Source organism: Pteropus alecto, unplaced genomic scaffold, assembly GCF_000325575.1.
Source record: "Pteropus alecto unplaced genomic scaffold, ASM32557v1 scaffold109, whole genome shotgun sequence".
Taxonomy (NCBI): Eukaryota; Metazoa; Chordata; class Mammalia; order Chiroptera; family Pteropodidae; genus Pteropus; species Pteropus alecto.
This window is the reverse complement of record NW_006494608.1, coordinates 10,198,966-10,226,302: the sequence shown is the minus strand read 5'-3', so window position 1 is coordinate 10,226,302 and position 27,337 is coordinate 10,198,966. Positions and strand designations below refer to the sequence as shown.

The window sequence follows — 27,337 nt, the reverse complement described above, 5'->3', positions numbered from 1 at the left end:
GTCAATTAAAAGATTTATCAATATAAAAAACTCAGTAATAAAAAAAGTCCACATAAAAGGATTGGTGATAAACATTTATATATTTAAATATTATGACCAATACCAAACAATTATGGGAAGGATAGTTACAGAACAGAATATCAATGGGATAAATTTGAGTAATGCAAAGTAATAATAATAATAAAAATCAGAAGATAAAAGAATGAGGCCAGAGGAAATATAAGATTTCAAATGCATTTCTCTTTCAAAACTTGGAGTCAAGAGCTACTGTTTAGATTGAAACATGTATTTTAAAATCTTTAGAGAGGATTGAAAAAATATACATATTTCAGTTTAAACAATAGCTCTTGACCTCTAACAAACTAGCTTTTTGGAAATAATATGTCTTGTGGTGAGGAAATATTTGAAATTCAACAATTCCTTCAGTTTTACTTTAGTTTCTTTTTCCTTCTATTAAAGTAAATTTAAATATTGACTGATAATAATACTATTGAATTAGTTTTAATCCTGATACAATTGAATAAATATTAAATGTACTGCTGATTTATACTAATACTGATTAACACAAATTTAAAACTTCATATCAATCTAGTTCCTGGTATATTCAAATGGGGTAATTTGAAGAGAGTTTAGTAAAGGGACTATTTACAAATGTAGGGGCAGGGTTAGAGAAACCAACAAGAAGGAGTATAGTATTCCAGAACTAGCAATAAGAGTCCTGTGTCCACTTAGCCTCAAAGGTAAAAGAGAAAAGAAAGGCCACTAGAACACAGAGAAGATAGCTGTATGAAGAAAGCTGAGCTCTTGATAGAGAGATGCGTCAACCCCTGGGGAAGGTGATGGATAAATGCATCTACCTTACTTCTCTAGGATCCTGTGTCCTGTGGTGACTTTCATTGGCTAAACTCAATTAGAAACCTGATGCATCAAGCAGTCTATGCAGGTCAGCCCCCTAAAGCACAAAATAGAGTGGAAAAGGAAAAGTGAGGAACAAAGGGAAGCTATCTAGATACTTTTTAATAAACATAACATCTATTGTATTATCTCATTCTTTTAAAGAGTATTGCGTATTCAATCAATGTAGTTATCCATCTATCCATCCATAAGTCTATATTTCTCGTCATATACATGCATAGAAAGATATCTACAATGTTATCCTAATGTAAATAGTGATGATTTGGGGTATTTTTTTTAAATTGAGGTATAATTTATGTACCATAGAATTTATCTTTTTAAAATGTAATATTCAATGGTTTTTAGTATATTCATAAGGTTATACAACCATCACCACTACCTAACTCTAGAAATATTCATCACCCCTAAACAAACCCATATTCACTAGCAGTCATTCTCCATTTTTCCCTGCCTCCAGCCCTTAACAACTACTGATCTGCTTTCTTTCTCTATGCATTTCTTATTTTGGACATTTCATATAAATGGATGTGGCCTTTTGTGACTGGCTTCTCTCATGGAATGTTTTCAAAATTCATCCATACTTGTATTAATACTTCATTATTTTTTGTCACTGAATAATATTCCATTGGATATTTGAGTTGTTTTCATTTTTTAACTGTTATGATTAATTCTATTATAAGCATTTATATATTATTTTTTATGTGGAAATATGTTTTAATTTCTCAGCTATATACCTAGGAGTGGAATTATTAACTTTGTTTAACTTTTTGAGGAACTGCCAATCTGTTCTTCACAGCAATTGAACCATTTACATTAACACCAGCAACGATAAGGGTTGCAATTTGTCCTTGTTCTCTCTCGTCAACACTTGTTACTGTCTGTCTTTTTTTTATTATAGCTGTTTTAGTGTGTATGAAATAGTACCTTACTATAGCTTTGATTTGCATTTTCCTGCCAGCTAATGATGTTGAGCATCTTTTCATGTGTTTATTGGCCATTGTATATCCTTTTTTGTAGAAATATCTATTCAAATCATTTGTCCAATAAATAGTAACAGTTTTAGTGAGATATAGTTACATGCTATATAAAGTATACCATTCAATGGTTTTCAGTATATTCATAGAGTTGTGCCACCATCACCACTAATTTTAGAATACTGTAATCACCTCAAAAAAGAAAGTCTACTCTATGCCCATTAGCTGTCAACTTCCAACCCTCCAATTTCCTCCTACCCTAGACAATCACTGATCTACTTTGTTTCTCTATAGATTTGCCTATTCTAGACATTTCATTTGAGTGAAATCATAGAATATGTGGTCTTTCATATATCATTTAAATTATAGGCTTCCTTAGCAATTGCAATCAGTCAAGAGAAAGATATAAAAGGCATCCAAATAGCAAAGTCAAAATGTCACTATTTGCGGATGACATGATTCTCTATATGGAAAACCCTAAAGACTCCACAATAAGCAAAAAAAAGTCTCAGGATACAAAAATCAACGTTCAAAAATCCATAGGGTTCCTATACTCTAATAATGAAGTGTAAGAAAAAGAAGTGGAAAAAATAATTCCTTTTTCAATAGCAACAAAAAGAATGAAACACCTAGGAATAAATCTAACGAAACATGTGAAGGACCTATATAATGAAAATCATAAGACCCTATTAAAAGAAATCGAAGAAGATACAAAGAAATGGAAAGATATCCCATGTTCTTGGATTGGAAGAATCAACATAGTTAAAATGACCTTATTACCTAAAGCATTATACAGATTTAATGCAATCCTCATCAAAATCCCATCAGCATTTTTTAAAGAAATAGAACAAAAAAATCATCAGATTTTGCTGGAAGCACAAAAGACTCCAAATTGCCAAAGCCATCCTGAGAAAAAGAGAACGAGGCTAGAGGCATCACTCTGCCCCACTTTAAATTATACTACAAAGAGACAACAATGAAAACGGCATGGTATTGGCAGAAAACCAGACACACAGACCAGTGGAACAGAATTGAGAGTTCAGAGATAAACCCATGTTTATATGAGCAAATAATTTTTAACAAAGAAAGGGAAGCCTCTTCAATAAATGGTGCTAGGAAAACTGGAAAGCCACCTGCAAAAGAGTGAAACTAGACTGTTATCTATCACCACACACCAAAATTAACTCAAAATGGATTAATGACCTGAATATAAGACCTGAAACAATAAAATGCATAGAAGAAAACATAAGAACTCAACTCAAGGACCTTGGACTTAAAGAGGATTTTATGAATTTGACCTCAGAGGCGAGGGAAGTAAAAGCAAAAATAAATGAATGAGACTACATCAAACTAAAAAGCTTCTGCTCAGCAAAAGAAACCGTCAACAAGGTAAAGAGACAACCTTCCGAATGGGAAAATATATTTGCAAGCAACACCTCTGATAAGGGCCTAAAATCCAAAATATACAAAGAATTCATACGACTCAATAACAACAAAAAAAGAAACAATCCAATCAAAAAATGGGCGAGGATCTGAACAGACACTTCTCCCTAGAGGACATACAAATGGCCAACAAATATATGAAAAGATGCTCAACGTCGCTAGCTATTAGGGAAATGCAAATCAAAACCACAATAAGATACCATCTCACACCTGTTAGAATAGCTATAATCAACGGTACAAGTAATAACAAATGTTGGAGAGAATGTGGAGAAAAAGGAACTCTTATACACTAGTTACAGTCGCCAAGATGGGGACGCAACCTAAATATTCTTAGGAAGACAGATAGATAAAGAAGCGGTGGTAAACGGTATACGTATATGCAATGGAATATTACTCAGCCATAAGAGGAGACGAAATACTGCCATGTGCGACGACATGGATGGACCTCCAGATAAACATGCCAAGCGAAATAAGCCAGACAGAAAACGTTGAAAATCACACGATATCACTTATATGTGAGATATAGACCTAAAAACAACAAATGAACAGGACAAACAAACAGAGACTCATGGACATAGACAATAAACTAATGGTTACCAGAGGGTAGGGGAGGAGGGGGGAGGAGGAAGGTAGTTGGGGTAAAAGGGGTCAAATATGTGGTGACAGAAGGAAATCTAACTATGGGAGGGGAACACTATGCAATATATATATGCCTTACTGCTAAATTGTACACCTGAAACTTACTGGATTTTGTTAACCAATGTCATTAAAAAAAATATATGTATGTATATATACATACATATATATGGTCCCGTTGTGTGGTCCCGTTGGGCACCCATATATATGTATGTGTATATAAAGTGCTAATATTTAGAGCCAAGGGCCTAAAAATACACATACATACATATATATATACAGACATACATATATATATATATTTCTCTTTCACTCAACATGTTTTCAAGGTTCCCGCACGTTGTAGCATGTATCAGTTCTTTGTTCTATTGCTGGTTAATACTCTGTTGTATGAATATACCAAATTTTACTTAGCCACTCATCAGTGGATGAACATGGGTTGTTTCTACATACATATATATATACAGACATACATATATATATATATATTTCTTTCACTCAACATGTTTTCAAGGTTCCCGCACGTTGTAGCATGTATCAGTTCTTTGTTCTATTGCTGGTTAATACTCTGTTGTATGAATATACCAAATTTTACTTAGCCACTCATCAGTGGATGAACATGTGGGTTGTTTCCAACTTTTGGCTATTATGATTTATTAGTATACAAGTGGACATATGTGTTATTTCTCTTGGGTATATACCTTGGAGTGGAATTGCTATGTTAAATAGTAACTCTATGTTTAATTTTTGGGGGGAAACCACCAGACTGTTTTTCAAAGTGGCCATACCATTTTACATTCCCCCCAGTAGTTCCTAAGGGTTCCATTTCTCCACTTTCCCCTAACATTTATTATTGTCTATCTTTTTATTTTAGCCATCCCAGTAGAGGTGAAATGATATCTCATTGGGGTTCTGATTTGACTTTGACTTGAAAATGAAATCCAAGTTTCTGGTTTAGATGTCTGGGTGAACGGAAGTACCATTGGCTGTTTCACATTGGATATACAGGAAGAGACTTAGTGGCAAGACAGTGAATTGCATTTTGAACAAGTTGATATTGAGGTGCCAATGGGATATTCAAATGGAGTTGTAACTGAATGGTTAAGCAAGCATTGGACTCAAGAGAAAGGGCTGGTTGGGTAGTCAGGGAAGTCCTAAGGTGGAAATGGAACCCCTCAGGGAGAATGTGTAGTAGGAGAAGAGGCCCAAGTCCAGAACCCTGGGGACATTAACTTTTAGGGCAAACTAGTGTAGTGTTTAAGAACACAGGCTTTGGAGCCAGACCGCCTGTTATTTGCATGGTGACTTACAGCAAGTTATTTTACTTCAGTTTCCACGTTTGTAAAATGAGCATAAGAATAGCACAGTTAGAACAGTGCTTTCTTTTTTCAGTTTCATTAAGAGATCTGTAAATAAAGAACTGCCCAAGAAGGTGAAGAAACGGTATCATGAGATAGAGGGAACTCAGATTCAATGAGAAAAGAAAATTTCAAAGAGATCTACCATGTCAAATTCTGCCAACAGTACTGTAAGATAAGGTCTGTAAAGTGTCCATCTTTATTAATTAGTGGCCTCACCAAGTGCAATTTCTTAGTAATTAGTGGCCTCACCAAGTGCAATTTCTAGGGAATGAAATGAGCCAGTCTGTAAAGGGTTGAAGAGTGAATAAGGGTTGACACTGATATATCCTTCCTTCTCTCACTATGCCTGTCACTCCCATTAGATGCTTTCTTTTAAGGACAGTTATGGAGCCTATTCCACTTTTTCCAATCAATTTCAGCCACCAATGGGATAATATGTTGCACCAGGTTACCTTTAACTCCTCCACATTTGTGCCTTGCACGCCGTAGGCGATCGAAATAACTTGAAGATAAAGGTACTTCTACAGACTCTCTCTCGGGTATTATTTGGGGTAGACCGCTCAGCACCATGCCCAGGTCGATTCCCTCCATGGCCGCTTTGAGGAGTGTCATTCTCATCAAGTCCACAAGGTGGTGTCCGTTTTCTCCTCTCGGACCCCAGGTCACGACCCCGGAAGCACATCCTCCACCCAGTGCTGAGCAGCGATGGCGGCGGCCGCGGCTGCTGGTTCGTTGCTGTTGCCCGCGGTGCGGCGGCGGCTCTGGGGTTTCACCGAGAAGTTCTTGGTTGGAGGCGCCGCCAGACGGGTGAGCTTTCTTCCCCTTACCTGGGTGCCCATCGGGACCAGGCCAGGCCTCTCCCGCGCAGCCTTGCGCTGCGGACTTAGTCACGGGCATGGGGTCTAGCCGCTGGCGTCGGCGCCTCACACCCCCACCGACGGGTCGGGCCAAACCGCCTCGACGGGGACCCACGGGGCACCTGGCGACCTGGGACGCTTAACTTCTGCCGGGGCTGGGCATGCTTTAGTCACCCGCTGCGCATGACTTGCCAGTGACGTGTGGGATGACCTTGGTTACCTCTCCCCACAGTTACTGAGAAGTCATGGAGACTGCGGATTGATTACTGAAAACACAGTGTTTGCAAATTGGGGGTGGGGTGGGAATTAAAGAGTGAGATGGTTACTGTTTTTGCCTGACTGAACTTCTTTACCCTCAGGTGGGCATCCTGCAAACCCCAGGGTAGCTAAAGGGAAATTTTGTTTGTACATGCATTTTTCTCATAAGAGCCCCTAGTTTTCTTCAGGGTATTTGGTACTTTAATATACGTATAAAGGAAAAGAAAAACTGCGAACAGGCAAATAGTCCATAGTCAGCAAGTCAATCAGCCAGAGTATATCTGCCCTACTTCTTCTCTTTTTCTACCTTTTCCAAAACTTGTCGCTTTTCTCGACCATTGAACACACCGATCTAATTTTTTCTCCTTCTTGGCTTCCCTGCTCATTCCCTTTATAATGAATATTAGACATTTCTAGGAGAGATATTGAAATAAAAGCAGTTTTTCTCTGGATAATGGTAACAACTGCTCCTTTAAGGGAGCAGCGCGTTTGTAGGTGTGTTTCTGGCTTTAGGAGGTTGTGTGGTTCCTAGGCTGGGCAAAGGGATGGATCCCAGTGCAACAAATGTTGAGGAGGAAGGAGTACTTATAGAATGTCTTTGAGATAGATTTGGTTTTTTAACCAACATTTATTATCTGGATAATGATGTGTTTTTCTTCCTCCCTCCACCCCCATTCAGTCATTATATTTTGGAGGGAACAAATTGAGAAGTACACAGGCTGCTACACAAGTTGTTCTGAATGTTCCTGAAACACGTGTAACACGTTTGGAAAATGGCCTCAGAGTGGCCTCTGAAGATTCTGGGCTCTCAACATGCACAGTAAGTGATTCAGGCAACCACTGCTTGATTGACTTCTCATGAGAGAGAGCAAAATGTTGGTTTTACTCTAAGCTTTTTAGTTGGCAGGTGGTTGAAAAATGGTGGCAGTTATTTTGCCTTGACAGGTGATTTTCACTTGTGAATCAGTGGTACTTCTGTACGGGGTACCCTTCTTAAATGTCTACATCTGGTTCTTATAACCTATTATTGTGTTATTTCTTGTTAGTAGTGTTCATAGTAATGAAGTAATGAAAGAGGTGTATTTGCTGGGCTACTCTGTGCCAGCTGTTTTTACATATATTGTCTTATTTGATTTTTAAAACAGTTCTTTCTAGGAGGCATCATCACACCCATTTTACAGTTGAGGAACAAGTTCAGAGAAGTTAAATAGTTCTGTCCAAAGTCACTCAGCTAATACATAACAGAGCCAGGATTTGAACCTAGATTTTTTGACAACCTCTCATGTTCTTTATACTATAGTTGTTAATGGCTGTAGTACAAGTTGGACTGAAAATCTAGGTCTTCAGTGAAGCTGGCAAGTAGATATTTGTAGCATCCAACAGAGCCTGATGACCAACATTTTTAAATCTCATAGTTCATAGGAATATACCGTCAATCATTCAAGTCAAGAAAACCTTAGTGTTGAGATTAGAAAGCATTTGTCAGAAAAAGGAAGGAGCCTGCCCTCTCCCCCCACTACCATTCCCCCAAAAGAAAGAAAATTATGCTTTACTTAATTGTTCCTTGGTCGCATTAAGGTTGGGCTCTGGATCGATGCTGGAAGTCGATATGAAAATGAGAAGAATAATGGAACAGCTCACTTTCTGGAGCATATGGCTTTCAAGGCAAGTTGTAAGACTTATTTTATAAAAATGCATTTTTTCAAGAGACAGTAAGCACAAAATCTCATGCTGAGGCAAGGAGAACTATTTCAATAGCATGTTTTATTTTTGTTATTTAAAAAGTTTTTCCAATTGTGGTGCTTTTCTTTCGGGCACATTTGTTAAGATTTCAAATGAGCCTGACTCTGCCACATATATAGGAGCTGGCAAAAGTTCGATGACAAAGGAATCTCTCTGTAACCTTTCTTACATCAAAGGTAGGCTCCACATGTGGCAGGCTACCTCATAAGTTTAAGCCCTTACAGACAGACTGACAGAGACCTGTCTGGTCTGAGGAGAATCTCTTCTGAGGGGTGTTTCTCCACCCCTGTGATGGACTAGCAAAAAAAAAAAAATTCCAGATTATCTGAAATAATTACTGATAATTGGTCTGTAGAGTTGAAACAAGGATGTTCTCTTGTGATATAGGGTCATGTGAAAGTACCATGATTTCTAAGCCTGATGTATTTTAGAAACCAAATTTAATACTTGCATGAAACTGACCTAGGTTTATGGCTTCTTACTCCTCAAAGTGTTTAGAACAGATGTGGGATAAAGGAAAGTATCATAATTTTTTTCCTCTTTTATTTCAGGGCACCAAAAAAAGATCCCAGTTAGATCTGGAACTTGAGATTGAAAACATGGGTGCTCATCTCAATGCTTATACCTCCAGAGAGCAAACTGTATATTATGCCAAAGCATTCTCTAAAGATTTGCCAAGAGGTATTGTTGTTATTTATACTGCAGATATATAATTTTCACAAGAGTTAAATAGTTTAATACTGTTTTATTATGTCTGTTGTGAAAGGGTATCCCTAGAAATATGAAAAAAAATGAACCAAATTGGGTGAGGGGCATCTATATTTTTTCTCCCAAAATGATAAATGATATCAAATATTTATGGGCTGCAAGACTTATGCAAACCAGGCCCTAACGCTTCGTTCAAAAATACTTCCTCCAGAGCCATACCTGTATAGTGAAACATTTTTAATTGTTTGTATTCATTTATTACTGCTTACTGTTTTTTTCCCCTCCTCACTTTACCCTGTTATCCGAATTTTTTTATTTCTATAAACTTGAAGAGATTTTATATCTACTGACTACTGGCTTTGTTTTTTGAACAAAACCTACTTACTTTTTAATTGTATTTGCACATTCTAGTTCCTCATCCTGGAGTGCGTTTCTTATTTTCCTTTCCATTAATTTTTTTCATTTTATTTAAACTGAAAATAAAAATAGGTCACCCATTTCTCCCACCTCCTTCACCTCTGGCAACCACCAATCCGTTCTTTGTATCTATGAGCTTAAGTTTTTATTTTTGTTTTTGTTTTTTTTGGGGGGGGGATTTCATGTATAAGAGGAATCATATGATATTTGTTTTTTTCTGACATATTTCACTTAGCATAATGCCCTTGGGGTTCATCCATGTTGTTGCAAATGGCAATATTTCCTTCTTTTTTATGGCTTAATAACATTCTATTGAATATATACAGTACACCACAATTTTTTCATTAATTCATTCATTCATTGACACTTCGGTTGTTTCTATATCTTGGCTATTGTAAATAATGCTGCAATGAACATAGGGATGCATATGTCTTTTCAAATTAGTGTTTTGGATTTCTCGGAATTGCTGGATCATATGATAGTTCTATTTTTAATATTTATAAGAACCTCCATACTATTTTCCATAGTGGCTGCACCAATTTACATTCACACCAGCAGTGTTCTCTCTTTTCCATATCCTCACCAACAAGTGTTCTCTCTTTTCCATATCCTCACCAACACTTACTATTTCTTGTCTTTGTGATAGTAGCTATTCTAACAGGTGCAAGGTAACATCATTGTGGTTTTGATTTGTATTTCCCTGATAATTAGTGGTGCTGAGCACCTTTTCATGTATACCTGTTGGCCACCTGTATGTTTTTGGGAAAATGTCTATCAGATCTTCAGTCCAGTTTTTAATTAGGTTGATTTCTTTGTATTTTTTGCGTATTAGCCCCTTAACAGATATATGACTTACTGACATTTTCTCTCATTCAGTAGGTTGCCTTTTGTTGATGATTTCCTTTTTTGTGCGGAAGTTTAGTTTGAGGTGGTCCTACTTGTTTGTTTTTGGTTTTGTTGCTTTTGGTGTCAGATTCAAAAAATCATCGCCAAGACTTATATCTAGCTTACTGCCTGTTTACTTCTAGAAGTTCTGTGGTTTCAGGTGTTATGTTTAAGTCTTTAGTTCATTTTTAGTTGATTTTTATATACAGTGTAAAGCGGTCTAGTTTCATTCTTTTGCATGTGGCTGTCCAATTTTCCCAGCATCATTTAATGACGAGACTATCCAGTCTCCATTGTTTATTCTTGGCTTGACCATATAAGTGTGGGTTTATTTCTGGACCCTCTATTTTGTTCCATTGATGTGTGTTTTTATGCCAGTACCAAACTTTTATTTTTATTTTTTTCCAAACTTTTAATTATTATAGCTTTGCAATATAATTCGAAATCAGGAAGCATGATGCTTTCAGCTGTTTTCATTTCTCAAGATTGCTTTGGCTATTCAGGATCTTTTGTGGTTCCATACAGATTTTAAGATCAAATGTTATATTTCTGTGAAAAATGCCATTGAAATTTTGATAGGGTTTGCATTGAATCTGTATAGTGCTTTAGGTAGTACAGATATTTTAATAATATTAATCTAGTCCATGAGCACAGAAAATCTTTCCATTTGTGTCTTCAATTTTCTTTCATTGATGCCTTACAGTTTTCAGTGTACTGGTCTTTCACTTCCTTAGTTAGATTTATTCCTAGGTATTTAATTATTTTCATGTAGTTGTAAATGAGATTGTTTTCTTAATTCTCTTATAAGTTCATTATTAATGTATAGAAATCTAACAGATTTTTGAGTATTGATTTTGTATCCTGCAGCTTTACTGAATTTATTATTAGAGTCTTTAGAGTTTTTTATATAAAGTATGTCATCCCTAAATAGTAACAGTTTTACTATTCCTTTCTAATTTGGATGTCTTTTATTTCTTGTTCTAAAACAAGAAAATAGATTTTATTTTGTAGAAATAAAATAATCATTCTGACACCATAACAGAGCAGTTTGTTGTATTTACCATGTTTGTAGAGTGCTTTAATTTCTTAAAGTTATCACACAAAACATTTTCTCAGTAGTAGAATTAATAAGCAGAAGTTCCTAGTTTTAGTGCTAACTGATGAAATTATAACTCTTTAAGGTCTTGGTTTAGTTGTAGGTAATTTCATTACTTTGGAATATGGATTCCTAATAGTTTTTCATTAATAATGTTTGAGACTTTACACAAGTAGTTTTGTGTATTATATTTTGTATATATTATCTACTTACTGAGAAAGTTTTTGCCCATAGGATTATTTAGAGACTAAGAACAAAGGGCTAGGCCAGGCTGCTTTAAGGGTTGTTCAGTTGAGTCTGTCCCTCTACTTTTTTACACAGAGAACAGGAGGGAAAGCGAAAAAGGTGACTAAAAGGAAGAGAGAAGGCAGTGGACTTCTTTTTTTACCCTCCTGGCTTCTGGCTGGGAAGGACAGCTCCTGCTAGTGGGAGTGGAAAAGCAGAGAGGAATTCAAAGTGGAAGTGCTCTCTGAAGCAGCTCCCTCTTGGGGATTTGCTTGAGGTTTTTATCCCCTTAGTCGGGTAAAGTCTAATGTAATGTATGATGTTTAGACTAGTAGTCTCCAAACTTTTATGATCACCCATCATTATCAGTAAGATTTGATCATATGTTCCCAACATAGGTGTATTTATAAATTAAATGCAGGTACTGCTTTGCTAACATGATATTAAATATATGTTAAAAAGAAATAATATTAAATCATAATAACTAGGAATTATGAGTTTCCCACCTTGGCAAGTACCAGTCTAGACTACCAGTCCCGTATAAAGGAGGGTCTTCACACAGAATTACTTGTCCTGTCTGTCTTCAGGTTCTTCACCCATCTTAGCCTCTCGTTCTCTTGTCTGGAAAGATGGATTTTATTTGGTTTTACAGAGAATTATTTCTCTTTGGTCACGATCTCATTCCAGCTTACTTTAGTAATATGTTTTGTCTTTTGGGGCAGTCTACAGAGGTAATTAATTACAGAAAATCCTTGGTATTTGAACATAATACGTCTGAGACAGGTCTCTTGAGGTGAATTTGACAAAAGTTTACAGTAGAGTGAAAAAATGAAATTAAATGTTATGATTGTTTTATAGTTACTAAAATTTAGACTGTGATTGTAACTGTGTACTCGATATTCAAGAGTAGATAAGGGTTTTTTTTGAAGAGGTATATAATTTTTCTGATAAAATTGCTTAACAGCATGATATGATATCCTTCCATTTGTTTTTGGCTCTTTGCAAATTAGTGTCATTTTTATATAAATATTTGAGGATTTCATCAGTTTTCCCCAAGGGTGACTTTTAATCCTTTGGTAGTCATATGTATCTCTTGGGGTACCTGTCCTTTTCTTCATATGTTAACTGCTCCATTTCCATTAGATCATCATTTATCAGTGACTTTGGTGATAAGAATTTAGCCAACATTGACCAGATGGGGATTAAGTAAGGAAGGATATTGTTAAGACACTAATTCCATTAGTGGTTCACTGGGGACATATTTTAGATTATGATGATTCTTGGCTTCTTTATGTAGCAGCCTCATTGCTGTGGGAATTGAATAGTGAGTACTTGGGTGATATGGACTCTTTGTACATACTGAGATATTCTAATTTTCTACTTTGTAATTTTTATACAATTTACACATGTGCAGATTTCTATGGCATTTTTGAAGTGGTTGTAGGTAGAGTCATTAAATGTGAGGCCTCTGGCAGATTTAGGAATTTTCCCCAAGTTCTTCTCTATCACAGGGTTTATATTTTACATTTTTAATTTTAATATTGTCATTTTAGGTATATCGAATATATAGAAAAAATGGTTTCTTCCCAGTTTAACTATTTAGTCAATATTGAGTGATGGTCAGTATCATGGTTTCTGATACTAGTTTACTAGATTTTAATAGTGAAAATTAAGATTCTTCGTGTTTCTTATGTTTTATTTTCAATTAGCTGTAGAAATTCTTGCTGATATAATACAGAACAGCACATTGGGGGAAGCAGAGATTGAACGTGAACGTGGAGTAATCCTTAGAGAGATGCAGGAAGTTGAAACCAATTTACAAGAAGTTGTTTTTGATTATCTTCATGCCACAGCTTATCAAAATACTGCACTTGGACGGACAATTTTGGGACCAACTGAAAATATCAAGTAGGTATAATTCTGATTTTTTTTTTTTTTTTTGAGAAAAATTTGAGTTGTGAAAATTAACATTCACATTCAAAAAGTGTTTCAAAAAGTAATTTTTTTTTCTTCCTGATAATCTAAATGAAATTTTAGCTAGCTACACTTTAGCCCCACTTGACTCACAGGTGTCTGGGTTCCTAACTTTTCTGGAATAAACAAGTGATGATATCTTTTTTCTTGATATAAAAAAATTGAAATTCTTTGATACTTGCTGCCAACATCTTTTTTTCCGACTGCATTTAACTTAGAATATCTTTAAGGTCTATTTTAATTTCAGGTATATTATGTGAAGATCTGTGCTTTTTAATTTCTTTTTAATATTGCTTTTCTTACTCCATTTATAGATCTATAAATCGTAAGGACTTAGTGGATTATATAACCACACATTATAAGGGGCCAAGGATAGTACTTGCTGCTGCTGGAGGTTAGTTGATTTAAATTTTTATAACTGTTAAAACCATAGTCATTAGTGATGTGCTTATCAGTTTGATCCCATTGGGAGATGTCCTAAGAGTATTTACAGAGCAAATTATTTAATATGTTGTGTAAGGGGAACCAGAATTTCCCTCCGTTTTCTCTTTAATAGAGTTTTTTAATAGAAAACCGTATGGACTCTAATACATAAGTTTATATACCTAATGGAATTTACTTGCAAGAGAAGGGCACATGAGTGAACTGGGAGACAGTGACACTTGGAGAAGATATGTTCTACAGTTTGGGAATCTGTCAAGATTTTAAATTATTAAGAACTAACTTCATCCTTGGTCAGGCATGGAATGGGTGTGTTATGTTAATTCTTTCATTTGTTCATTCATTCAGTAGATTTACTAATTACTGAGAAGGGGAAGTACATAGGGAGCCATGAGAATGTTTAACCCATTTCTCATTTAGGAAAAAAAGTGCAGCTCGCTGCTGGGCTTAATTTAACTTTTCATAAACATGCTCTTTGAGGCTGAAGCAAATCTGACTGGTTTTCAATGTGAAAATAAAATATAAAAACTGTTCTTGGAGTTATTTCTAAACAGAACTTGGCTCTAATCTTAATGTAACAGAAATGTATGTGTAAATTGGATTCATCAAATGACTCTTCAGCTAACAGCTGTTCGAGAACGATGTTAACTCCTCAGTAGGAATGCTAGTTTTCTAGGATTTGACATTTTCAGTGATTGAGAATTACTATATTTGGTAAATGAAAATGCCACTACTAGAAACAGAATGCTATAAATAGAATGATGTCATTTGTTTCCAAAGATTATCAATATACTAGAGTGATGCGAAAATAATAATAAAAGCGAGATATTTCATGGCAAACTTTGGGGGTAAGGTTATTAGGACTGTAACCCGTGAGTTATCTCAGGGTAAATGCTATAGCTGCAAGTGCTGCCGATAAGGATTCTTGGGGCAAAAAGGAAATGGGTTAATGGGAATCCAAATATGCAGGTGGCATCAGGACAAGCCTTTTTTCGGGACTTGTTTGAAGCCAATGAATGAAAGAAAATTCACAATAGATTCTGTTAGATTTCCTGGAAGTCTGAATTTGGGCAAACAGTACATTTTGTTGGTTTCCAGTTTTGTTTTCTCTTTTGGGCAGAGTGAAGATAGATGGAGTGTAAATCTTTTGTGTTAATTTTTCTCCCTTTAGAAATGACAGTAAGTTAAAATTCTAGTTGCTCCAGATAGACTTCTGAGCTAATTACTTGGGAATAATGAAGTTGAAAATAAAGGTTAAATCTCTCAAACGTGTTATTCATTGTGGCTCTCAGCTAAATCACAATCATGTTACCTTTGTATAACAGGCAGTATACTCTGAAATTCTCTTGAGAAATGAGAAGACTGTTGGTTAGATGGGACCTCAACAACCAAGCTGTTTGGAATTGTCTCTGCCATTGTTGGTGGCATAAGGACACAAGTTTTCTTGTATTTCATGAGTTCACTTTGACATTGCTAAAGTTGGGATATCTTATAGTTAATGGCTTTAATTAGTATTTTGTCTTATTGATACATAAATGATGATTTGCCTTGTAAACAATGGCATTTTAAATTCAGTGAAATAGGTCAGATCTAGCTTCATTAAAAAAAATTTTTTCCCCCTGCTTTTTGGATAGAGGTAAGTAGAAGTGGTGTTGGAGCAGGAGCTGAGTATCTTGAACATCCAACCAGGAGGTGAAGGTGTTGAAAACAGTGGAAGCAATTACCAGGTGCTGAGAACGGTTGTGCATGTTCGTGTTTCACTCTGTCCTTCTTTACCACCAGGCTCTTTCTTGTTTCGTCACCCTTTGGATTGATATCCAAGGTGGCTTTCCTACATAGGGATTCTGAAAATGTACAAGCATACACTGTCTTGTTTTATACCACAGGTTTGGAAAATATGGGTGTAAGTTGTGCTTTTATATTGTAATAGAATGTTTCATTTAAAGAAATCTCATGGCAATATTTTTTAAAGCACTTGCACATACCTAAATTTGTCTTTTAAGTTTATAATTGTTTAAGGATCCTTCACTGACTGAATTTTTGGGTCTCGAGTTTGGATAGTAAGAGACATAGAATCTAAGTAATTCTTAAGTTTTGGATGGCAAGTAGTGTTTGGATAGCTATGGATTTATTCAGAAATTTAGATGAAATTATTTTGTACCTGAATTCTGATAGCATAGGTGAGAGAATGAATCATATCCATGTATCCAACTTTAAGTGTTAGGGCTCAAATTTATATTCTTTCCCACTAAAGTCACCCCCCCCTTTTCTTTTTTTACTAGTTTTAATGACTTAATATAACATGATTTTGTATGCAGTGTGGTATTTTCAAGCTCTCCTATGCTTAGCTGTGAATCCACTGGTATGTTGATGAAAACTGTTGAATGCTCTACAGAATGAAAAAGCCATGCAGCCCCAAGCCTTATACCAAGGGGAAAAGTATGCTATATGAGCTTACTCTTAAATGATTTTAGTGAGTGAAAATAATTCATATGTAACTCATCACATTATATCACCTTGAGCTTACTGTAAGCTGAAGTATTGGCAGTTATTTGTCTGCTTTAGATTGTACGGCTACTAGTATCATAAAATATTTTCCTTCAATTTAGGAGTTTCCCATGACGAACTGCTTGAGTTAGCGAAGTTTCATTTTGGTGACACTTTGTCCACACACAAAGGAGAAATACCAGCCCTGCCTCCCTGCAAATTCACAGGAAGTGAGGTACGGCAAGCCTTCTAAGATAGTAGTTAGCCCTTTGAGTTTGTGTTATATTTATGAATGAGTGTACAAAATGTGCATATTTCTAATAAGTAAAATGAAGAAACCAAAGGCATAAACTGAAACACAAAAAAAAGGAAGAGAATGGACTCATTTGTTTATATTCCTTCCTAGTCCATATTATTTAATCACCCATTTTTCCTAAGGCAAGGTTTTAAAGGCAATGTTATAATGTGGCCATGCTGTGCTTTTCTTTGGTAATATGCCTATTTATATAAGTATAAAAGTAATCTTTTATTTTTAAAAACACCCCAAGTTTTGATTTTCATGTCAGGGTTACTCTTGGCTAAGTTGTTCTGCCCACAGTGTTTTGCAGGGTCTGTTAGAGCCAGAACTTGCAGCAAGTCAGAGCTACTGCTTGTCAGCTATACTTTTAAGCTTCATTACAGGCTTACTTGGCCACATTAGGAATGATGCTTAAAGTAGTGTCTGGAAAGAGGCCTGATGTTGGCAGATGCATAGAACTCTAGCATTGTCAGTGCAAAAATAAGCCTATTATGTTAATATTAGCTTAACTTTAGATAGAAAAATTCAGATCAACAAACACAAAAGATTGATTTCTACCAATGAAATAATGCAATTCCCTTTGACCAGGTAACTATTGGGTGGCTATGTCTACAGTATTTTAATGGAAGATCTTTTGCTGATTTCCTTAATTCATGAAAATTCTTCTAGATTGACTATACAATGTAATGAGGCCTAATATTTTAAAAAATAAGTCATGGTTAGCGTTTTAACTTTGCAATTAATGGGACTGGTGAATTTGTTTCTTTCTTGTTAAGCATGTTATATAGTGATATTCTTAACTAGAGTTTTGTTTTTATCCTAACTAGATTCGAGTGAGGGATGACAAGATGCCTTTGGCACACCTTGCAGTAGCTGTTGAAGCTGTTGGTTGGGCACATCCAGATACAATCTGTCTCATGGTTGCAAACACACTGATTGGCAACTGGGATCGTTCTTTTGGAGGAGGAATGGTAAGTGAGTTTAAATGTGATTTTCCATAATAAGGACAAGATAGAATTTTGACTTTTAAAATATAAATTGATCCCTGGCAAGAAAAAATTTTTTTTTCTTTTGCCATAAACTTTATTAGTGGGATGATGGCAAAATATGAATAAGAAGAATTTAATAGTACTGTCAATGTTAATATCCTAATTTTAATAAACAGTTGAAAAATACATTAAAGAATGATAAAGCAAACATGGTAATATAACAGTTGTTAGGGAGTCTGGATAAAGGGATTCTTTTTACTGTTTTTGTAACTTCTGTAAGTCTGATTTGTACTCAAAGATTTCATCAAAATACATTTCATATCTTAGGTTTCAAATCTTTAAGTATACGTAGCCAAGAGCCTTACAGTTTGGGTTGATAACAGCAATGTCTTATAAGTGGGTACAACTACTATATTAATTATAGGGATTCACTGCTTTTACATCATGAATTTCTCGGTATGTGGGCTGGTGAGATAATTCTTAATCTCAGTGAATTTTAACTTCATTGTTGAGATGTTGATGGCTAAAACTGAGAAATTCAGCCTTTTAGGGCATTTGCTGTTTGCTACACATCTTATTTTTCTTTCTGGTAATTTGGACACATACCTGTAATTCTCTTGGACAATTTTTTCCTTATAGAACTTATCTAGCAAGCTGGCCCAGCTCACCTGCCACGGCAACCTCTGCCATAGCTTCCAGTCTTTCAACACCTCCTACACAGATACAGGATTATGGGGCATCTATATGGTTTGTGAACCAGCCACTGTTGCAGACATGCTACACACTGTTCAAAAAGAATGGTGAGAAGAGAATTTAAATCTTGCCTAGAATTCACATTTTAGACTAGTTCCTCTTTATACTATTGATGGTGATAATTTTTTGATGGTGATGTCATTAGCATTTAATTAAAAAGAATAAGACTAAGGAGCAGTGGCTGCCATGTTTTGAAAGATCACAGATATTTCTTTTAAGTCAGTTACGTGAAGCTGAACTGATTCATACTATAGTAAGTTATTTAAGATTACTTTAGAAGTGAGATCCTAAAAGTTAAAAATGATGAAATGCCAACTAGAAGTTTGGAAAATATCTCTAAAAGTTATTTGGCTTGGAAAGGCAGTGTTATGAAAAAGAATCAGAAGTTGCCACTGCTAAAAGAAAAATGTAGTGTTTGTAGTCAAAACTAGTACGTTGAGACAGGCAGAAAGGCCCACAGCTTCTTGGAGAACTCTACCACTTCCTTACCTCCACCATTCTTAAATGGCTTACATCTCTCTAAAGCTGGTTGACTGAGATATAATTATTAGTTGAATTATTAGGTTTAAGTTAAACTCAGTTGGATTCTTTTGAGAAACAGTGACCCATTGACTTATCCTCTGGTGTATCAGATCCTAACAGATGGGGATTCGTGAAGTTGAAGAATGATAATAGCATTTCTCAAAATATGGTCAGCCTATTTTCATATTGTATTGAACTTCTGTCTGCTAGTCATATCATTTTTCAGAAATCAACAATACTGTGAAAATAATCAGTAACAGTTTAGCTTTTGCTTAGCTATTGGGATCATTAATTTCAAGTTTTTACAAGGTGAAGTCATAATCACTTGTCCATCGTGCTGTAATGTGTAGAATATAGCATCATATCTTTCTTTAGGTCATTAACTCAAAACACATATATTCAAAATACTTGACTTTTGTTTTTTTTCCAAATGGTTTTTAGGATACGACTCTGTACAAGTGTCACTGAAAGTGAAGTTGCACGAGCCAAAAATCTTCTGAAAACAAACATGTTGCTGCAACTCGATGGTGAGAATAAAGACATAAATTCTGTTTTCATACGGTTGATCTGTATTCCAATAAGTTTTTCTTTCTCTTTAAACAGGTTCCACTCCAATTTGTGAAGATATTGGTAGACAGATGTTATGCTATAATAGAAGAATTCCCATCCCTGAGCTTGAAGCAAGAGTTGATGTAAGTAGTTCTTACATACTGTTGGGTCTTGTGTAAAGAGATTCTTGTTACAAAAGCTCAAAATAGGTATCATAAATCCTGATTTTGCTCTAAAAAATTCCAGATATAGAATTTGTCTTTACTAAAAAAAGCTCTGAATGCTAGTATCTTCTCTATTTCAGGCTGTAAATGCTGAGACAATTCGAGAAGTGTGTACCAAATATATTTATGATAAGAGTCCAGCTATCGCTGCTGTTGGTAAGCCTGGATCCTTTTCTCTTATGCAGAAAGTTGGCTAAAATACTTTCCTTTTAGTCAGTTTTAACTATCTTTCCTTTTAATCCTTAGGTCCCATTGAGCAACTACCAGATTTTAACCGGATTCGCAGTAACATGTGCTGGCTTCGTGATTAAAATGCTCTTAATCAAAATATTTTGAACATGTATATTTATGAAATTAACAGACTGGCAAGTTTTAAGCTATCAACCCCTAAAAATAAAAATGAACATATATACTTGGAAATTCGAATGAAATACTGTGTCAAACTTTCGAAGGATAAGTGAACAGTAGATCTCTGAGAAATTATCTTGGATAGCATACTTTCAAATTATCACCATAAGTATAATTTTAAGAATGAAAATTTATACATTATTTTCAGTTTTATTATAAAAACACACACACAACAAAGATTGTCATAAGTCATTTCTTGGTTCTACTTGCATTCAGTACTTGCTCTTGTGCAGCTTTCTTTGCTTTTACCATCTCGACAAGTTCCTAGAAAGGGAGAAAGGTGGTTAAGTTGTCAAAATTGGCAGACATTCCTAGTGTTGATGAAAATACATAAAATACTCAAATTGGATAAATCCATAAGGACTCTACTGAAAAGACTGATTGTACTAACTGCTAATTTCTAAGCTTGGCCATTTCTTTGTAATTTTGGCCCCATGACTAACTGTCATATTGAAATAAGCACAAATCTATAAACTCAAAATCTACCTTATATCGTTTCATGCAGTCCTTCTTTGTCCTGCCAGGCACTGCTTCTGCTATTTTTTCCCATCTTTCAGGTGTATTTACTGGGTACGTTTTCAAAGCTTGTTCCAAAAGCTTCTGTTCTTCTGTTGTCCAAGGGGTGAAATCTGTGCATGGACCTGTTTAAGAAAAGTTTTTTATTTGAGAATCCTAACTGATAGAAAAATGTCCTGGAATACCTTCCCAGATGAGTCTTTTGGTATATGGGTAAGTGCCCATTCAAATCTGTGATGTGTAATTTTGAGCAAACTTTTAGAGATGAGACACATATATAACGTCTAAATATTGAGAGGAAGAAAAATCTGCAGATAGCTCACATCCCAGAAAAAATATCTCAAAGGCTTTTTTTAAGCATAGGAAATACCTGCTCTCTTACAACATTATACTCACCAGTTCTGTTTAAATTATAGTTGGGTTGTTGGGTTCAAACCATGTGGTGAAAATGCAGTAGCACCTATCCTACAGTAGTTTTGACTAGTACAAAAGGAAGCCTTGAAATGTAAGTTACTTCCTAGTTACACACACACACGAGTGACAGGTAAACAATACCACACACCTAGTCAAAAGGCAGAGAACTTTGTATATAAAGGCAGATAAGCTTTTTTTGAAGTTAGCTTTTAAGTTACAGGAAGTTGTTAGTGAAATTTCCTTTTATTGGTCTGAAGCCCACATTTAACACCATAGATTGAATTAATTTCCTCGGGAAAAAAGTTGGAAATGACATAATTTATTTTCTGCCATTCTCCAGTTAGTTATAACATCAAAATAAATGGAACATGTAATGTTGTAAAATTCCCATCAGAAATAACTATTCAAAAAAAATGGTGTTAGCTTGCTGTTTTCTGGTTCAAATTAAGAGACTGGCTTGTCCATTAAACCCATCAAAAAGATAAAGGAGTCACGCCCAGATATCACCACTGCCAATCACTCCTACCCTCATAGGGTCACCTATCCTCATAGACAACTGGTTGCCTGCTCAAGCATCAATGTCTCGCTGCAATGTGGAAACAAGTCCTATAAGAAAGGGCTGAGAAAAGAGTGCTCATACCTGAATGTTGTATGATATTTTGTGGAAGACATAAGGGAGCAGGAAAAGAAACCCTTTAAAAAAAGAACTGCCCTCCAGAAGTTCTAAAACTTCCACTTTGTTACTTATCTTTCTTAAAAGAGCCAAAATAATGCCCAGTCTAGACAGAAAAAGTCACCCCTGATTTCTGCAATAGCAAAATGATTTTTTCCTCTTCGTAGAACATCAAAAGTCTCAACATATTTTCAAACTGAAATTTTAGGGCAATAAATCAGACAATACAGGAAAAATGAAACTGTTAAGACAAGGACAGGTTATCATTTAAGAGTCAAGGCTAATGGTTAATCCCCAAACATTTGGAACTGTGATCTAGAAAGCATATCCAAGATTAGATTAGTTTTAGAGAGAGGATTGGTGGTGAACAAATGCACGAAGTAAAAGAAAACACTTTCAAACTTTGTCAGCAACTCAAAATGTCACATTCTCCAAATACACACACACATGAACAAAACTTTCACAAGTAATTCTGATGTAATAGGTATAAATGCTCTGATATTTTTTCTACTTGAGCCATTAACTGTTTCATGACTCATTTATGAAGGAGGCTGGTTCATGATTTACAGTTTGAAACACAGGTCCAGAGCAATTAAATTACAACAATCAAGACACTCTCAGTACCCTGTTTTTAACTTTTTATTCTGAAATAGATTTTTCCTTAAAAACACGAACATTTTCTTACATACTTAATGTATTTTTCAAAATCAGAAAATTAACATTGATAAAATACTAATATATACTCTACAGGCCTTATTCAAATATCAATTGTGCCAATACCTTTTAGCACTGATTTGTAAAATCTGGTGAACAAACAGCCCCTCCCCTAATAGCATCTGAAATGGAAGAACTGCAATTCTCAGTAGTGTTAAGTAAACCCATGACTGTCCTGAAAATGCTTCCTTTACATCTTTCAGTCTGCAAAACACTTTATTTCTCAATAGTTTTGAATTTAGACTCTAGGTCTTGTATATCTTCATGCAGTGTGGTACATGGCTAGTATTTTTTACTCACAGAAAAAATTACCTTCAAATCGTTCTGAAGGTGTTGCATTGTCTGCTTGAGGGACCACTCCATGTTCTTTTTTAAATTTATCAAAAGCCTTTTTGTTTATGTCATCTTTTTGATGAGGGTCTGAGAAATGAAAAAATTTAAATATATTACAGATTATCTCATTTAGTCTTTCATTAAATTGCATAGATTGAAGTATGTATTCAAGGTAGCAAACAAACTGATTTGGCAAAACTAACTCACCAAGTTTTTGAAGACTTTTTGCTTTGCCAATAACATCTTTGGCAGTTCTCTTAACTCCAGAAGAAGAATGTATGTTCATGTAATTAGCAATAACTTCCCATCTAGAGCAATCGACATGATAATTAAGGAAAGAACCTCCAAAACAAAAACCAGAATGACCCTTACATTTTTAATGCAGAAGGGTTAGCTATAATATTGAGAGTTAGCTGTAAATTGGTGCTCTAATTATTACTATTGTCTATAGTTTTTGCTTTTCATGTGTTTAAATCAACTATATAATCTTGGTTTCAAGGTTGTATAAAACCTTACAGATACTGTGTACATATCAACAAATAAAAACACATTTGTGTATTTTACCATCTGGACACATACTTAAGGAGGTAAATGACTGAAAACAGCTTTAGTTTCCTCATCTACAGAACGAGGAAGGCTGAATCTCTAAGGCTTGAGTTCTAAACTCAAAACTGCAATAAGCTCAGATGGAAGGTGGGAAGCAACAACGAAGGATTAGGAGTGCAAACAAAATCTAGTCCCTAGTACAAGCCATGATGAAATAAGCTAATGTAACAGCCAAGGTTTATGTCTCATGATCTTTAATTTCCTGAGAAACTGATGAAGCATTCTGCTGTGCATATGTGTGTGTGTGTATGTTGGTGTAATAAGCTGATGAGACTAGCAGGTTCAAAATGCATTCTGCTTTTCACACTTCCCATTATGGCACAGAACATACTAGAAGGCAGTCTGTCTAGACTCAACCATATCTCCAGAAGTTTCTGCTGTAACTAGTACTGTTATCTGGATGCTTGGCTACATTATCCTCAGGCTCCAGTATGTATTGAAGTTTCATTAAAACCAGTACGTCTTGAAGTTTCATTAAAACCAGTACCTTGAATTTGTTCCAGCAGGGAAGAGGTTTACAGCTTTAATCAGTAGTTGTAGATCATCTTCTGACCAATTTTTACTGCCATTTCCACCTCCACCAGTTGATTTCTCTGCATTCTTAGATGCTTGTCGCATACGAGCCTCAGATTCCTCTTTCTCTTTTCTAATTTGCTCATTTATTTCTTCTATCTACACAAATATCATAGGTAAGACAGGGACTTAGCGCATCTTGCTACTCTACATTCCCTTTCTGGCTGGGGTTTGTGGTTCTCAACTCTGTATTATCCTGACAATGACTCTATACTCTTGCCAGGCCAACCCCCAAACCATCATCGGCTTTTCACTCTATTTTCCTTTCTCTGGCCTCTGGGCTGCATGCCTCTCCGTGAAGAACCTGACCTACACTATATTTATACCATGTGACTTCTGTTTGCCTTGGGACACTACTTCTTAAGTCTCCAGTAATTGGGTTATTCACCCACAAGGCCATTTCAAACCTCTCTTTAAGCTCATATCCACTCTTTCAGCAGATAATCTCATTTATTCTCTACAAAATGATAATGGCATAGCAAAGTGGCTTCTATTTTATCCTGAAGTTCTACTTTTTGCATTGTCACTTCCAGTCTACCTTCAAACATGCACAAGTTAAAAAAAAAAAAAACCTTTACTTGACCTTTGTCAGCTACTATCTTGGAGTTACCATTGACTCATTTCCCTACTTCGATCCCTCAGAACAAAGTCCCAGTGATTCCAATGATTCCCATCATCACTCTCACAGTCCAAGTACTTCCAGTGAGATTCTTACAACTCGTTACATTTACCTAATACATCTTGCCTACCAATGCCACATTAATATTAAATAAATAAATATTAACCTTTTCCTACTTGAAGATTGCAGTAATGGAAACTAGTCAACATAGTATTTAAAAACCTGCTTAATTTGGCACTACTTTTCCTAATCAACTTCTCTCCCCATAACTTTCTATTGCTACTTGTATTTTATAGTTCATTTGACCTGTTCCTTTGACCTTCATTTTCCACACTGTCCATCCTTTCAGGCTGGCTCATACCCTTCCCTGATCACTTCGACTGGAGTTGGCACTTGTCTAACCCACAGAATTTACTGTGGGCCCTCCATCTTTTGGTCCATAGGCCTTTTCTCTTCATCATTATTGTTCCTGAACTTCTTTGTGGCAGCAATAGCATTAACCACTTCTCCAAATCACCTACACATAGTACTATATATAGTAGGTACTAATACTTGTTGCACTGAATTGAATTTCTGGGCCTGTTTCCTCATCTGTAAAATAAAAGGTGTAGACTAGATAGAACAAAGATCTCTTTTGGTTCTGAATGTTGTTATCCTACAAAAATGCTCAAGGAATAATTAAACCAATTATTTTTTCTAAGAATGATTTAAAAACAACAACAACTATGATTAATGTGGTAGGCTACCACAAATCAAACTATACATGGTAACAACCATACACACCAAATCCATTAAATCAATAATAGCACTTACTAAAGCAAAGCAGAATGGGGGACCCAAAGAGAAATGAGACGCTCTGCTCTTATAGTAACTTATATGTTAGGTGGGGAAATACTGAGGTGAAAGCAATACTATAAGCAGAATTAAATGCTAAGTACAGGTAGAAGTGATGTATTGTTCTATATTACCTGTTTTTCCAGAGCAGCCTTCCCTACTTCTTTTGTAGATGATGTGAGTGTTTCATTCAAGCACTGTAAACTAAGGGGAAAAATGGGATGAAACTTTTTCCTAAGCCCAAGAGAAAACTTCATTAGCAGTTCTATAGTTTTACCTTGCTAGTTCGAGGCGATCACAAAGTTTTTCCACTTCTTCCATCATTTTAACCCGCTCTGCCTCATTGTCAGAAAAGTGATTCCAGGTCTAGAAGTACAAACAAACATTTTCATCTTATAACTACTGACTCTCAAAAATAAATACATAATTACAAAATATGAAGTTCTCAAGAGGTTCTTGATGTGAACATACAGGCTTCTGACCATCAACAGCCACACTTCCAGGTTGCCTCCCAGGGCTCTCCCTGACCAAGAGGGTGGGAGAACAAAACAAAAAAGGTGATGATATGGAAGATCTCTGGATGTTATAAAAGTCAGAATGATTCCTCTGAGAACCATTTAAAAATCAAATTCTATATGATGATGCGAATTAAAATCCCTTTGTTAGGCTGCCTGTTTTATCTAGTGTGTGCATGTATAATTTAATGGAAATTTTAAATGTGAAATTAAAGAAAAAGAATGTGTTAAGGAGTAGTAGGTATTAGAAATATTCTATTAACTAAAGATTATGCTTAGAAAAGAATATTGTGATGTACGTACATATAAAAGAATTGGAAAGTACTTTCCATGTGTCTTTAAGCTGATGCTGGCACTTATGTCTCCCTCACTTTTCTTTGCTTAATTCATGCAATCTGGCTCTCATTAAGGTTCCAATGCTTCTTTTACTGTTGATACCTCCCTAGGCTTCCAAAAGCACTACTGAGTCTCTTCCTACCAGTCTGGGTCACTGTTTCTCAGGCTCCTCTTCCTCCAACAGAACCTTAAGTATTGCCGTTTGCCAGAGTTTCATCCTCTAAACTCCTCACTCTACCCTCTCCCTGGGCAATCTCATCTACTTGCAAGGTTCTTAGTGCTACTGAGATGTGGATGATCCCACTCTTGAACTTCACACTTGTACACCCAATTACCTACTGGGTATCTTCATGTGAGTGTCTCGTTGCAATCAGCATTACCTAAAATGAAATCATCACTTCTCCCAGCTTTTTCCTTCTCCTTTGTTTTCTATTTTATTGATATACCATCACTCATCCAGTATTCCAGGCAAGAAACTAGGACCTATATTAACCCTCACTCCTCCTCTACTACACCTCCACACAAACATATAATTGATACCCAACAGGAAGCAGCCTACTCTGCCTCCTAAATGTCAATTTGTTCCATCTACCTTTTTCTATTCCCATCATCTCTATCTTAGTTCAAGACAATACTCTCACTTAGATTATGGCAAAAGACTTCTAATTGGTTCCCCTAACTCTAGTCTCCTCTCAGCATTCTGATCAAAACCAACTTAGAATCAGATTTAAATTAATAAGACATATACTATCCTTCAAGACCTGGTTCCTCCTTACCTCTTCAGCTGCCAATGGCTTATTAAATCCCACTCCTCTGGATTTCTGCATTCTCTCAATGCTCCTTGATATCTCTCATTGCTAATCCCGTACACATACTGCTTCACCTGGCTAAATCCTATTAGATCCAGAAAGCCTTCCCCAACAAACTTTTTGGTACCTTCTCATCCTAGTTCTCATCTTAAAATGTTTAAAATAGCTGTCTGTCATTCCTCATCATTAACCAGTGGATTCCTTCAAGGCAAGGACTATGTCATCATTATAT

At 35.7% G+C, this 27,337-nt stretch overlaps 2 protein-coding genes and 1 non-coding gene across 3 annotated transcripts in view; 2 read left to right on the top strand and 1 right to left on the bottom strand.

The window, feature by feature from the left end:
* Positions 1–5,979: 5,979 nt before the first annotated feature.
* On the top strand, positions 5,980–20,175 carry PMPCB (peptidase, mitochondrial processing beta subunit). The gene is made up of 13 exons (XM_006925392.3): positions 5,980–6,136; positions 7,124–7,264; positions 8,023–8,109; positions 8,739–8,868; positions 13,228–13,426; positions 13,807–13,886; positions 16,543–16,655; positions 17,546–17,689; positions 18,347–18,507; positions 19,424–19,509; positions 19,586–19,674; positions 19,836–19,911; positions 20,002–20,175. The coding sequence occupies exons 1-13, from the start codon at positions 6,035–6,037 to the stop codon at positions 20,064–20,066; spliced, it is 1,473 nt and encodes a 490-aa protein (XP_006925454.1). The 5' UTR covers positions 5,980–6,034; the 3' UTR covers positions 20,067–20,175.
* LOC112473594 lies at positions 8,237–8,378 on the top strand. The gene has a single exon (XR_003044072.1). It is a non-coding gene; the product is annotated as a small nucleolar RNA SNORA12 (small nucleolar RNA).
* A 122-nt stretch (positions 20,176–20,297) lies between the features above and the next one.
* DNAJC2 (DnaJ heat shock protein family (Hsp40) member C2) overlaps positions 20,298–27,337 on the bottom strand; it is a 30,229-nt gene continuing 23,189 nt past the window's right edge. Inside the window, exons 11-17 of the mRNA XM_006925391.3 lie at positions 25,723–25,811; positions 25,580–25,649; positions 23,907–24,091; positions 23,021–23,121; positions 22,793–22,900; positions 20,650–20,804; positions 20,298–20,427 (exon numbers count right to left, since the gene is read on the bottom strand). Coding sequence (XP_006925453.1) covers positions 20,353–20,427; positions 20,650–20,804; positions 22,793–22,900; positions 23,021–23,121; positions 23,907–24,091; positions 25,580–25,649; positions 25,723–25,811 — 783 coding nt within the window. The 3' untranslated portion in view covers positions 20,298–20,352. The remainder of the gene's footprint in view (positions 20,428–20,649; positions 20,805–22,792; positions 22,901–23,020; positions 23,122–23,906; positions 24,092–25,579; positions 25,650–25,722; positions 25,812–27,337) is intronic.